The 13,850-nt window shown below is 42.5% G+C and overlaps 1 protein-coding gene across 6 annotated transcripts in view; it reads left to right on the top strand.

Moving 5' to 3' along the window:
- The window catches only part of LOC119396304 (methylcytosine dioxygenase TET3), a 196,919-nt gene that overhangs the window by 141,669 nt on the left and 41,400 nt on the right, over nucleotides 1-13,850 (top strand). For all 6 annotated transcript variants that reach the window (XM_049415909.1, XM_037663481.2, XM_037663464.2 and 3 more), the window contains one exon: nucleotides 4,634-6,314. In XM_049415909.1, coding sequence (XP_049271866.1) covers nucleotides 4,634-6,314 — 1,681 coding nt within the window. The remainder of the gene's footprint in view (nucleotides 1-4,633; nucleotides 6,315-13,850) is intronic.

Genomic DNA, 13,850 nt, shown 5'->3' with positions numbered 1-13,850 from the left:
TTGCCAGACTGGGGTATCTGAAGGTGCCTACGGTCTGCCACCAGTCACGTGGGTCACTGTCTGTCTTCAGAAGTGGTCCCGCATAGTGAACGAGTGGTAGTGCGGCACGTTACGGCCGCATAATATTGAAAATGCATGGTTACAGGATCGCCAACAGCGCTGCACGTCGGAGATGCACCGGCAATAAATGATACGTATTGGGGCGCTCATCGCAGGCAGATATCGTGCCTCCGTGTACCTACGATGTTTATTGCTCCTCTCGGCAACGTTTTTAGCGATACGAACGCAGCAGAAATGTGGAGGACGAGTTATTTTATGCATAATAATCGAATCGCATATTCGAATTTTTCGATTATTCGAAGTTATCGAATATTCGAAACTTTTCGAATACACGATTTTCGAATCGAATACGAATATTTCGAATGTAATATTCGACGAATATTTGAAACTTTCGAATATTCGCACACCCCTACTAAAATGCTAACTACACAGCAAAGGAAGATGCACCACAAGTGCTAAACCAAAGGTTTACTACTGTAAGGCAATATAAAATAGAAAAAGGAAAAGGGGGTGGGAAAACAACTAGCACGTGACTAGCAAGGCCTTAAAAAAAGGCAGAAGTTCAACGCAGGATGGAAGTGTGAAGAGATGAAAAATTCGTGAACACAGGGTGTCGCTGGAGCCGACGTTTCAACAAGCGGACTTTTCATCAAGGCTGTAACTGCTTTCCTTAACACACTTGCTAAGGAAAGCAGTTGCAGCTTTGAAGACTAGTCCGCTTGTCGAAATGACAGCTCCAGTGACACCTCATGTTCATGAATTTAGCAAAGGTTTAGTCTCATGATATAACATTCAAGAAAGGTAACAAAGCTATCAAACTCTGAAAACTAAAATGTCTAAAAAATTGAGCATTCTGAAACCTTATGCACTTGTTAGGTAGTTAATAATTTTTTTTGCTTACTACCAGGGCAGGGACACTTGCAAACGCTTTACCTCTTTAATTGATAGCATAGGCCTCAGCTATCAGCTGACTGTATGCGTTTGTATTTTGTCCTATGACCTGGCATTTTCCGAAATTGGCACTTGTCGTGTCTTCCTTTGCTGAAGTAAAACGCAATGACAAATTGGTGAATTGCTGGGTACACATGCCCTGGTTGGGTGTATGTTGTTTCTGACAAAATAAAACCTTCAGTTGATCATAAGCACCAGAGACTCTCTTTTCGTGTCCATGTCTGCACTTTGCTTCAATTTTCAATGATTTCTCCACTGTGCGATTCTTTTTACCATACCTTCGCTTCTAGTGGGTGATCTTAAAGATTTTAGTAATATATATTTGGAACATGCTTTACTCATAATCCTGATACTTTTTCTGATGTTTCTGATTCTCTGAAAAAGAAAGAAAAAGAGAAAGGTGGTTTAGGGTCTCTTTAAATTCTCAACCACTAATGGTGCACTAACTTATGACAGTCCAATTCAATGTGGTCAATAGTGATCATTTTATCAATGCCACATTGCAAGCATTATTGTGTTTGAAAACTGCATCCATTTAGGACAGGTTTATTTTGTTTGCAGTTGGCTATCACATTTATTGCCATTTATCATAATAACATAGGAAGTTTCTCTACGGTAAGTAACAGTATATGATCACTTTATAGTTGATGAATGGAGTTCTGTAAAGGAAGACCAGAATGACTTACGGGTATAAAGTGACATTTTCTCAATGGCACTCAAGAAGTGACAAAATAAGTAATTGAGGAACAAAACCTACTCGAAAAGCTGTGTTTCTGAGCAGAGGGCAGTAGGCGACCTTAATTTATTTCAGATCAGTAAAAAGATATCGAAACACTCTAATAAAACTGATGCAGTGGCCTCATTCTAAATTGCTTGCTGTCCCATGTGCGTATTCATATTCAGCAAAGCAGCACTGCCAGTCAAAGAAGCCTTAAATGTGTGAAAACATCAGAAGGCTGCATTTAGTGCACGAAATGTCGAGGTATCAAAAAGTGCTTGTATTATTCTGTGTGGGCTGTTTATGATGATGAGGGATTTTCCTTGTTCAGGGTGCTTGTGTAAATTGCACATTTATTGCTTATCCTTTCCTCATAATAGGTTATCTGAAAGCAGCTTTCTTATTTTGTCACAAATAAGTGTTAGATTTTGTTTTAATGAGAGGTCAAGCCTTTAGGAAAGCATTCATTTAAGCGTTGCCTACCTTTCATATTAATGCCTACCTTTCATAGAAAATAGTACGTGCTCCTTTGCATCCATAATGTAACAGCAAGTTGGCCAATCCAGCAAAGGTGTCCCACGAAGAATTTCATTTATGGACAGTAATAGTTATGCAACAAGTAACTACATTATGCACTTGTTGCAAAAAGAAAGGACAGCACAGTTGCCACTGAAAGTAACTCTAGCAGGTGTGAACCCCCCCTTCTTTTCCCATTTTTTAGAGTAGTGAACGATGACCGGTGTCATCGACGGGCGTTGCCAATGCTCTTCAGGGAAATAAAATCATCGGTTAGGGCTACCTTCAGTCTTCACTTTGCAGTTGAGTGTGCTGCACTGGGTTACTCATGTCCTCGGCAACTGCGCCGGGTGGCGGTGGGTCGAGTGCGAATGGCGATTTGTTGAATTAGTCTGTCAGCATGGCAACTGTCACTGTTTAACAGCTCTGAAGGTGTGGTTCAGTGATACGGAACAGCCACAATAACAAGTCTTTAAGGCTTCTGTGATGTCGGAGAGAAGCCTGTTCATTTAATGTCTATTTGAGCAGACCTTGCTGCATCTCTATCTGTTTGCAATTGTGCCATCATTAATGCTGTAGTGACATCGGAGCACAGCCTTATGACTTTGTTGCTTAGTGTTGCCGCAACTGGGTAATTTTAGAAAAAAATTGAAACTTGTTGCTTAACTGTTATTCATAACTTCACTTATATCATAACAGTATGGTCATACCCACTGCGAGTGTTGAATTGTGAAATTCCGACTGTGCCAATTTTTGTTACATCATAGTCACTTCTAAATGTACAGTTAGAGCAAATTGACTTCAGCTTGATGTGATTTCTCATGATTTAAGAAATTGTGAAATAGCATGAGAATGAGGCTAAGATAATAAAAACTGCAAGAAAATTAATAAAAGTTGCATGATTCGCCTTTGTTACGTTTTTAGGTCTTACCTCTTCTTGATGCCTACTCTGACTTGCTTTGATAAAAGGTGATAGGAATTTTTTATTTATTGAACAAGTCACTTCCTTTATGAATGCACTTTGAGACCAAATGAGCTTCAGTAAACAAGACTGTTCTGTGGGCTGGATTTGTAGTTGGTACCAAAGGATCTGTGAATTTCATTGTTTCACAAACTAGTGTCAAATTTCACTAAATTTGGCTGCCAAATTAAAGTGCTAAGCAGGTAACTCATCGAACTAATTTAGTATTGTTACACCAAGTACTAGGGGAAGTTAAAAGTTGTGTGGTGTGGTATCTGTTTACATTGAAAGTGTTTACATCAAAAGCAAGGTGGTTATGAATAGCTCCACATAAATTCAATATGTAATGCAGTACGTTTATGATATTATAAATGTGAAATGCAATGAACACTAATAACTAATTGGCAAATTAATTGCATTTAAAGTATTTTAAGTTGACCAGGATAACGACATTCACCATTGGTGACATTCACCTAAAATGTACCACTTGTGTTTAAAAGTAGCACAAAATACCTGGCTTAGCGTTTCATATCATTCATATTCCTGGAAAGAAAAAAGAAAAACACTGTGGAATTCAGTGTCACTTCTTCTGCAAAATCTTGCTAAATAAAATCTGCCAGATACCAATACGTACATATTGTGAATTCATTGAATCTCCACTGGTAAAATTTCATTGAAAAATCCATTAAATGGGGCATGTTTTCACCTCTAAAGAAGCTTGAGATGCAAATATGAAAATTTAAGATGACAACGTCAAAGGTCTTTTGTCTCTGTACCATTATTACTGGTGCTTCTTGAATACTTTCAAGAATTGGACAATGTATTACAGTATATTTTAAACACGCCAGCAAAATTTTTTTACGCAGAGAGTGGCAACTTCATTGTGCTGCTAGAACATTTTTTTGAAAGAGAGATTCCTGGGTGGTGCCATAACCTTCTGTGGCACCACCCACCTGAAGCCCTACAAGCATTCACTCAACTTGATCGGAAAGCATTTGGGAAAGTCGCAGTGCATATTTTATTTACTAACACACAACAGTCCAGGGATGTAGGATGTGTTCTTTAGCCACATTGGAGAGGTCCGTTCAAGGCAGTGAAACATTCACAGTTGTTACTTAAAGGATTCCTGTTGTGTTTCATTGTACTTTCACAATAGTGTTTTTACTTCAAAACTCCTTGTATGAGAGATAAATTTAAGAGCTACATCATGACTGACGCTGTCATGTCACCATTCGGAGACTATTACTTTTAGAAATTACACGATTACCAGCCCCTCAGCTTTGTCAGGTTTACTTTGATCATGTATATTACTAATTTGTACTTAGTTGTAGATTACCTTAATTTGTACCCTTGGGTAGAGTGAACAGTGTTTTGCAAGTTGCATTCTTGCTGATGTCTAACCGAAGTCTTGGTTTTCTTTATTGCAGATCGGTGGCTTTTCTGGCCACAGCGAGTACCAGCTGCCACCCACAGCCAAGAGTGGGACAGCGGGTGGCCCGAATCAGATGTACGAGTCTGGTCCTTCATTTGGAACGTTTCCAGCCCAACACCCTCAAGTGGTGGGTGCTTTCAATGGCCATGTGCAGCAGCAGCAGCAACAGCAGCAACAGCAGCAGCAACAACAGCAGCAGCAGCAACAGCAGCATGATGGGCGCTTGCCCATGGGCACTGAGGAGGCAGACTTCCCAACGCGTCACCAGATGATGAATAATCGCCTCAAGACTCTGATTCAGACTAGGCAGAGCCAGAAGGAGCAAGGCCCTTTCCAGGGCTTAGAAAGTACTCTGGGTCCCGCTGGCAACTTTGTGCATCCACAGCCAGCACAGCCCGTTCCTGACGAGCCCATGGGTCACCAGCAGTTCAGCCGTCAGGCACCCCCGAATGAGGTCGGCCCCTCGCGGAGCTTCCCTCCCTTGGCAAGGAGCAACAGCGGCAGCAGCAACAGTGGCAGCCATTCTAATGGCAATGCTCGGCCACCTTCATCGAGTGAGCTCCCAGCTGAGGCCTGGCACGAGGCGAACCCCTCTGTGGGGCAGGCACGTGGCCGGCCAGAGCTGCCCGAGTTTGCCAAGAATGGGTCGTCATCCCAAGGGAGCAACAACTCCGAAGCTGAGTTCTCCCAGCCTGAGGATCAGAGTCGCGAGAGTGAGTTTGCTGACAGCAGTGCTGAAACAAACAACACACCCCGAGCCCCAAGCGGGCCTGCTGCTCCTACCAATGGCATGCTGCCATATGGGAATTTCTATGGGGCACCACCAGAGCAGTCAGAATCCAAAGCGGAAGCGTGTGACAACAAGAAAACGACACCCGCTACAAGTGCACCACCTTCGTCAGAGGCAGACATTCGTGGGGGTGCTCCGTACCACTACACTTCTGCAGCCTCCATTGGCACGACGACGACGGCCAGCACAGTCGCCAGCCACCTTAAACAGCCCTGCAATGGACCAGCCCCACCATCGCCATTCGCAGAGCGACAGTCACCACGGGCAGCCTTTCAGGGGGCTCCGCCATATGTGCCCCACTTAGTGCCGCCCAACCCTGTGCGTGGAAACGAGAGTGACTCCAGCCACCAGCAACCGCGCAGTGAGAGTGAGCCAACTACGGATGCAGTGCAGCAGCCTTTTTTATCGAATACGACCACATCTATGAGTACATATACAAGTATTATCAGTACATATAACAGCTTCGCCACTTCGTGCGCTCCTTCCTACCTAGCGGAGCAGCCGCCCCACCACCACCACCAGCAGCTGACTGCGGCGGGGGGGTCCAAGTTTGGTGGTGACGGTGCCCAAGATGGGGCGGCTCGGGCGGGAGGGGTGCCCGACGTAGATGCTGGTCGTATTGCTGCTGTGGGCGAATTCCGAGGACTGGAGTTGGGCCTGGCGCCTCTTGGAGGGCCGCCACCCCCTCACTTTGGGGGATTTGCTGAAGGGCCCCTAGGCTATGCGGGCCCCCCTTTCCCTCTGCCCCCCATGGGCCCACCTGGGGCATCTTTTGCCACCCTTAATCTGCCAGGTGCCGATCCCTGGTGGGAGCGACTTGAGCGACTGCGGAGCAATGCCAAGGCAGAGCCCCCCGCCTGCGACTGCCTGTCGCCTGAAGATGCTCGTGAGTACCCTCGAAGCCCCCCATCCACCCTTCCAGCCGTGCTTTGAGGGCTTTCGAGTGTGCAAGGGGCCGTTTGGCTTGCCATGGACTGTCATGGTTGTTGACAGCATCTGGGGTTAGATCTCATACCGACACTGAAGGGAACAAAACAGATTGTGACCCAGTACACTATTCCTAAAGGACTCGCAGTTTGCCTCCCCCACATAGAACATCAACCTGCTAATACTTACTGCAACCTTGCTTTCAGTGCCTGTATTAAGCGTCATTCTCAAATTATGCAAAACCACTTTTGAGTCTTTCATTTCTTGTTCTAAGTCTCCATGCTGTTGCAAAAAATTTGAACACTGTGGCTAACATTGGCAAGCTCAACGGTTCCCTGGCAAGAGTGTATGCTGCTTTCTACTTTGGTGCCACTGGCAATGTCTATGCAAGAACATACATGAACTTTTGTGTCTATTGCTAACTGTTCATGGTCCTAATTATGAGGTAAATGCTGTGGTGTTGTTATAGGGTGTGACAGCAAAGGCAACCTTGCCTGGGTGCTGCCGGTAGCACCACAGTGGTGTCCTGTGCATCATGCTCTCTTGTTTTCTGCAAGTTCTGTGTGTTTCTTTGCTGAGCTGTTCTTACTTTTCGGCCAGTCTTGCCTGAAACTGCACAACTCAATTAGGCCCGTGGTAGCATTTAGACTTTTACATATTTTTAATCAGTGCTGACTGGGATGAGTGTCTCGTATTACTGCTGAAATTTTCTCACTTTGTGCAAATTATTTGGCTCTGTAAGATATAGTGTTATGTTTTGTTCCTTCACTGTAATCTCATTTTGTTCTTGTTGTTAAAGGATTGATGGTAGCAAATAAAACTTTTATACAATTAACTTTTCACCCCTCTGGAGGACATCAATCACTTCATTTCTCATTAACGAAAGAACTGACTATGATTTGTAAATTTGGTGTTCGAATGGTTGGAAAGGATCAACTTTTATTGCACATAGGAAATTATCGAGCCATACCTAATATCTTCTGGATGCTAAAAGAGACTGTGCTGTCAAGAAAGTGAGAATAGCTCAGTTAACTTCATCCATGCACTCGTCATAGGGCCCTTCTTATTTGCTTAAAAGGCAACAACAACAAAAAAATGGACATCAAATGTACTTCTGTGGATTCATTGATGTGAGGATTGTTGGATGACTTGCAAAGTAGACAGTGCCACAAGCCAACAGCATTTAATAGTATTTAATTCTCTGTTGTGGTTTCAGTTGAAGTTCTTTCCTAGGTCTGTGTGGCTTCAATCTTTAGAACCATTGTGTCATTGACTATGAGTTACAGCTTGAGTACTCCAATATGAAATAGAATTCCATTGTATCACTTTATAATTTGCAAAGTTTTTGTCTAAGCATAGTGGTGTTCACCTTGCAAGTCTTCCTATTTGCAAGTCTTGAAAAAAAAATTGAGACCAAAATGGTGTTCGGGGCCAAGCTACGAAACAACGAGCAGTCCTCTCTTACATTGTTTTGGTGATGTTTGTCCATGAAAACTTGGGAGCATACAGCAGGATTGGGTTCCACAAAGCAGCACACATTGCTTTGTTTGCACATTGAGGTGATTCACTGAATGCTATTAAGTTTGCCTCTGACAACGTGCAGACGCTGTAGGCTCCCTAAGCAGATGTCTTAATGTTTGTTTGAAAGTGCTGTTGCCTGGAGCAGGATGGCTGAATGTTTGAACTGCTGTGAATAGGTGAATTGCCTTACTGTTCTGGAGCACTGTCTCAAGCTTTTCATTTTGCTACCAAGTTTCTGAGAAGGATTGTATGAAAAAGGATCACATGAGAACTTGTCACTGGTTGCGTCTTTATAGTTGTCCTCAGTTTATCTCTTCCATGCACTCTGCAAGCACTGGCCTCTTCAAGACTAGGAGTAAATGTTTCCCATAGGTCAGGCTAGGAGTTGCCATTGCAGCAGATTTATTTATAGCATGGCTGTACAGCAAAGAGAATACAAGTGTCTCAACAGCAGTGAACCTTATAGAAAGACTTATGCATACAGGGGCATCCCATGGGATGCCCGGGTAACATTCCCTCCCTTGTACACAGATTGTGTCACTTCACTAGCCATGTGGGGCTAGCTGCTGATTGCCGCTGAAGGATTATGATGCAAACTTGTGCCAAATGAAGGGTGCAGCTGAGCGACTACTGCTTTATTTTTGTGGAGTTTTAGCTAATCTATTATAGCAGGTGGCTCTTGTCAAGAAGCTGCCCCTCTGTAAGTCCATCTTGTCCCATCGTGTTTATGGTTATCTATGCACATGCACAGAAAGTATGGAAGGCTGCCCAAAAGGCATAACGGGAAAGTGGATTACCCGTTGTGGGTTTCAGTTTAGCAGCTGATGCTACTTTCAGCACATTTTGTGTGCAGGATTTGTCGGGCATTAACTTATTACGCATTGCTTCTAGCATCTTTCTCTGATGGGCAGGGTTGGAAAACCTAGTAGGCTAGCTGATGTGAGTGTAGGGAAACTTATGTTCGTCTTGGGTGCTTGAGACAGCACATGAAAACTGCCCTTACGTTCTGTAGTAAATGCTGTCTTTGGCACCACATAATTAGTGAGGCAGTGAAACCAAAGAACATATCATCTGACGCTCAAATGTTTGGGGGGGATCGGTACACATGTGGTGGCCAGAAATCTGTCTGCTCGCCTCGTTTTTTGAAAAAAAGCTTTCTGTGCTTTTTGTTGTACATTCATGTCATTCATTTTTTGTAGTCTTTGTCATTGTAGTCTTTCATGCATTGTTTATGCGCATCTTTGTTTTTGTTCTACCTCAGCCTTACTTTCCACCCCTGCTCTTTTGTCCTAAGTGGTGTCTGTGTTTACTACATTGTGCTTTTCCTTTTGGTTTAGCCTTCATTCTTGCAATGTGATCGTTTAAATCTGTGCTGATAGTGTTTTTCTGCACTCAGGGAAGGATCAGCTAGAGATTATTGCATGCACCTGGAACAAAAAGTGCTGCTGGAAATTTTGATGAGTGTATTTCTGGTTTTGTGCTGGCTTCTTGATTGCACATTTGGAAATGCTATGAAGTATGTGGATTGCTTTTGTGCCCCTTACTTAATTGTACAATTTCCGTAGTTATATTTTTTTGTGTGCAACCTTTCAAGATGCATAGTTGTTTAAAATGTGTTTGCTTGAACATCGAGTGAACAGATGAGATGTACAACGCTTATCAATACTCTTCGCTACCCTACACAACTTTTTTTACACTGTGCCATAGATTTTTCTAAATATATAGAAACTCAGGTTTTGAAATGTGTGAGAAATAAATCCCTTTCATTTCAAAATCAAATGCAACAATGTCTGATTTTGCCTGATTCCCTTGGCAACTCGCACCTGTGAGTTACCTACGAGGTCAGCAATTGACCCGTCAAAGGCTTTTTTTCTCCCTCTCTGTTTCTCTCTCCATGCAGAGAATAGCAATAATTTTTCATAGCACATAACTTTTGCCAACATCTTCAGAACCATCTATGATGATATAACATGCCCTGCCCAAAATAAAACCGTGCCTAACTGAGCGCTTCGTGTTGTATGCTGCCTGACGAGTGCCCAGTTCATGCAGACCCTTCTGCTGATTTCTTCCAGCTTAAAAATTTTTAAAAATCCAAAACTATGGTATGCATTAGATGAAAGCGTTCATCCCACTGCACATGTGACTGTTTTTCACAGAAGTGTAGCAGCTTTTGTCTGCAAGGTTATGATTTATTGGCATCTGAAATTTGAGCCCTTTAATAAATGTGATTGAGAGTTCTTGATGCCTTGTTTATATGGCATTGAGAGAGACCTGATTGGTCTACAGTGCAATAATTACCAAACACATTTCAAAATGAGTGCTCTGTGAGCAACCTGAGTTGTGCAAACGTGGTTTTGGTTCTGTGTGGTGATGGGAATTTTTGCAGCAGCCTTAACCCAACCTCTCTTCTCATTTGCTCTCTCAATAGTGAATGTCCTGGCTTCTTATCCTGGCATGCCTGTCCTTTCTCTGGCTGTCCTTCCTCTGCCTGCCTGCCTTTTCTGCACTCCAGTTAGCTGGTAGCCCCTTATGTGACCTATCTTTGTTGGGTGCCCCTACCATTCCCCTGGCTTACTTGAGCTTTGCATGGCCTCGCTAAATACTAAGTTTCTCTGCATTTCTGTTTTTATACTTTTTTTTTTCACCAAGGGGACAAAAGTAATCCACAACTTCAGAGTTTTACAAATGTACTTTTTAATGTCTGGAGATTCCTCTTTCCACCTTTCATCATTCATCTCTGTTTTTATTCTCTTGTCTCAGTTGTGTAGAATTTCATTTTGAAAGAGGTTGCAAATGTTTGCATCATCACCAGGATGTGCAGTTCACTTCTGGGAGCTCTGAAAATGTGCACATGTCTTTGGGGGAGCTATGTGGGGGCCACATGTTTTATTTCATATGTGGTTCTGAGGAATCTGTTAACACAGAAAGTCTACAACTGACCCAGCAAAGTGCTTTTGCCTCACTGCTGGCTTGTCGCCATTAGAGCATGTCTCCCTACCATTTCCTGCGATATTGGTGTTATTGCATTGTCTGCCTGAACAGAATAATCCCTCAAGTCAAAAGAGAAATTAAAATGCAACATCAAGGAGCTGTTAAACTTTTTAAGGCACTGACACGTACTCATGCAAGGAGTAAGCTATCAAGCACCAACATCTTCATTTATTCCGAGCATGCTCATGCAGTAGAAAACAGCGGCCTCACACTTCACATGCAAATGCTTGTTTCTGAAACATAAGAATGTCTTGCGAGACTAAATTTTCAGCAGGAAAACTAATTACAGCTAGATTTTATTAAACTGGTGCTTCAATATTGCTCCGACACAGAATGCAATTTTTTCTTCACAGCTGGATTTTATCCTGAGTTGGAGATAATTCTTGCAACTAAATTCAGAGATCGATTGGGCTTATTACTGAATATTGCAAACTTTAATTTGTAATGTATATATTTGTACACTGCCTAGCTAAGGCCTACAGTTCTATGTTGTTCCTTGCAAAATTATAATGTAAATGTGTGTCATAATGTCCATTGTTAAAAATGTGGTTCAAGTCTGCTATTTATGCAATGCAACACATCACAACTTCATTGCCTCTTTTTGACTTCGTCAACATACACATTGATATGTTTTTGTTCAGCCAGCTATGCTGACAAATGCTTATCAGCTGTGATGCTTTTGGATATGCTACACTGCACACAAATTATAAGGTGTAATGGATTTATGTCGTACCTCTTCCAAGGTGCGTGATGTGGCATTTTTCAGAAGGAAACAGTTTTGTTGTAATCTTTAACAATGGCTACCTTGATTGACAGTCATGCTAGAAAATTCTGTTAAATGAAATTGTCCCAGGTTTGCTTAAGTATTTAAGCGAGTAAAAAAGGATCACAAATTTCCATGTTCACTTCAAACTATTGCTGAGAGAGGAAAAATTGAGACTATGTTAATTCAGTATTCTCGCATGTATTGCATGAAGGCTGTGAAGATAACGTAAAAGCATCAGTGGCCCTTATCAATGCTGTGCTTAGATTTGAAGGGACAGTAAAGGTAAATATTAAGTTGATGCAGACTTATAATACTAGTCCCGGAACCTCACAATGCTTGTCTCGTGCCAAGAAAATGCCTAGTATCAAAATCGGGTTTCAAAGATCCACATACACCTAGCACAAACTTAAACAACTGGCCCCGAGCAAGAAGTTGTGACGTTGCATACACCACCACTGCCTTTACTGTTCTACAGTCTGCCGTACGGTTTGTTACATGAAACGCCTTACGCATGCACAAACAACATCACATGGATGCAACATGTTCTCTTACTTGCATTTAGAGTTGAGTTGTGTGTTGAGTTGTGTGAAGGGGCATAGCACGCGCAGCTCTGTGATAACGAAACTACTGAAATAAGAGTGTGTAAGAGGCACAAGGTTAGGTGAAGACAAAGCTTCTAGACTACCCGCATTATTGTGAAGGGCAACATAGCTACCCTATTTCCCCACAAGAAAAGCAGGAAAATTTCGATGGTGAAAAGGGTCAGGCAAGGAGATGCTGTCTCTCCATTGTTGTTCACTGTATGCTTCTAAGTATTGAAATGACTAAATTCGGAAGCAACAGGAATAAAGAGTTACAGAGGATATCTCGTTAACTTAAGCTTTGCAATGAAATCATGCTCTTCTGCAGTGATGGTCATCAATTGCAAAAAATGACTAATGACCTAAACCGAGAAAGGGTTAAAGTAAGGTTGAAGATAAATATACGGAATACAAAAGTAATGTTCGGAGGCGTGATCTAAGAATAAGAGTTTGCAATTGCAGTCGTATCAGAGTATCCATACAAGAGTATGTATGTCTAGATGAGTTGCAGCGCTCGCCTTCGTTGGTCTCTGTCTCGTGTCTTCCCCTGCGCTGTAAACCACAATTTGAAATGGAATACCAACTAGCTCGTACTCAGACCTTGCTTCACTAAAAGGAAGCCTATTTGTGTAAAGGAAGTGCTCTGAAGAATACGATGGGATGGTGTGCATATGGTAGACGTTTCCCACTCACGACTTACCGCTGTCCCTAAAGTGGAAAGTGTACAACCATTGCATATTGCCAGTACTATCTTATGGTTAAGCACCATAACCAGAAGTTAAGAACCATGTGGCGTTTATTGGAACAGAAAATTGTAGAGCAGAGTGGATTGGAGAACAAACGGGTAGGCAATATTCTTGTTGGCAGTCTGAGAAAGAATTGGAGCTGGACAGTTCACGTAATGCAAAGGACAGATGATTGATGGAATGGATACTAAGAGATGGGGAACATAGCTGAGGATGGCAGAAGGTTAAGTGGGGTGATGAAATTAAGAAATTTGCTCGCATAAAATGGAATTGGCTTGTGCCAGGACAGGGTAAATCGGAGATTATTGGGGGAAGCCGTCCTGCAGTGGATGTAAAATAGGCTGATGATGATGTAAACTGGGGCCAGTGGTACCCCAACTCAACTGCTGAACACATGCATTGGTCAAATAAAACAAACAAAAATACAGATTATGACAGAATTTTTCAAAAAGTGGTATGAGTATTGCAGTCCTTGGGCAAGCAGCATGTCATGGTACTGTCAACTCTGTTAACTTTTATGTTGTGCATTATGTCATCACAACAGACTTGACTCACCTACCCTGTGCAGTGTTGAGGAAGCTATGTCTGGTGCTGACCACTTTAAAAACGCGCAAGAGCCAACTGTTTTTTTTTTTAGTAGTTGGGATAGACTCATGTACTGTGTGCTGTGTCACATGCCCCTTCCATTCAGCTTGCAGTGCATTGGAAGGGATAACCAAACATAGAAGCTCTTCTGCTTTCTTTTTTTGGTTGTCGGACTTGACTCCTGCACTGCACGGAGATTGGGACAGAAAACATTGTGTGCATTACATCCTCAAGTTCCAGTTTATGATATTCCATAAAACTTGATTTTGTATACTTGAACTAGTGCACTATAAGAAATGCATCAA

The sequence above is a fragment of the Rhipicephalus sanguineus genome, chromosome 1, assembly GCF_013339695.2.
Source record: "Rhipicephalus sanguineus isolate Rsan-2018 chromosome 1, BIME_Rsan_1.4, whole genome shotgun sequence".
NCBI lineage: Eukaryota > Metazoa > Arthropoda > Arachnida > Ixodida > Ixodidae > Rhipicephalus > Rhipicephalus sanguineus.
Note: the sequence above shows the minus strand (reverse complement) of the source record. Positions and strands in the feature narration are given on the sequence as shown.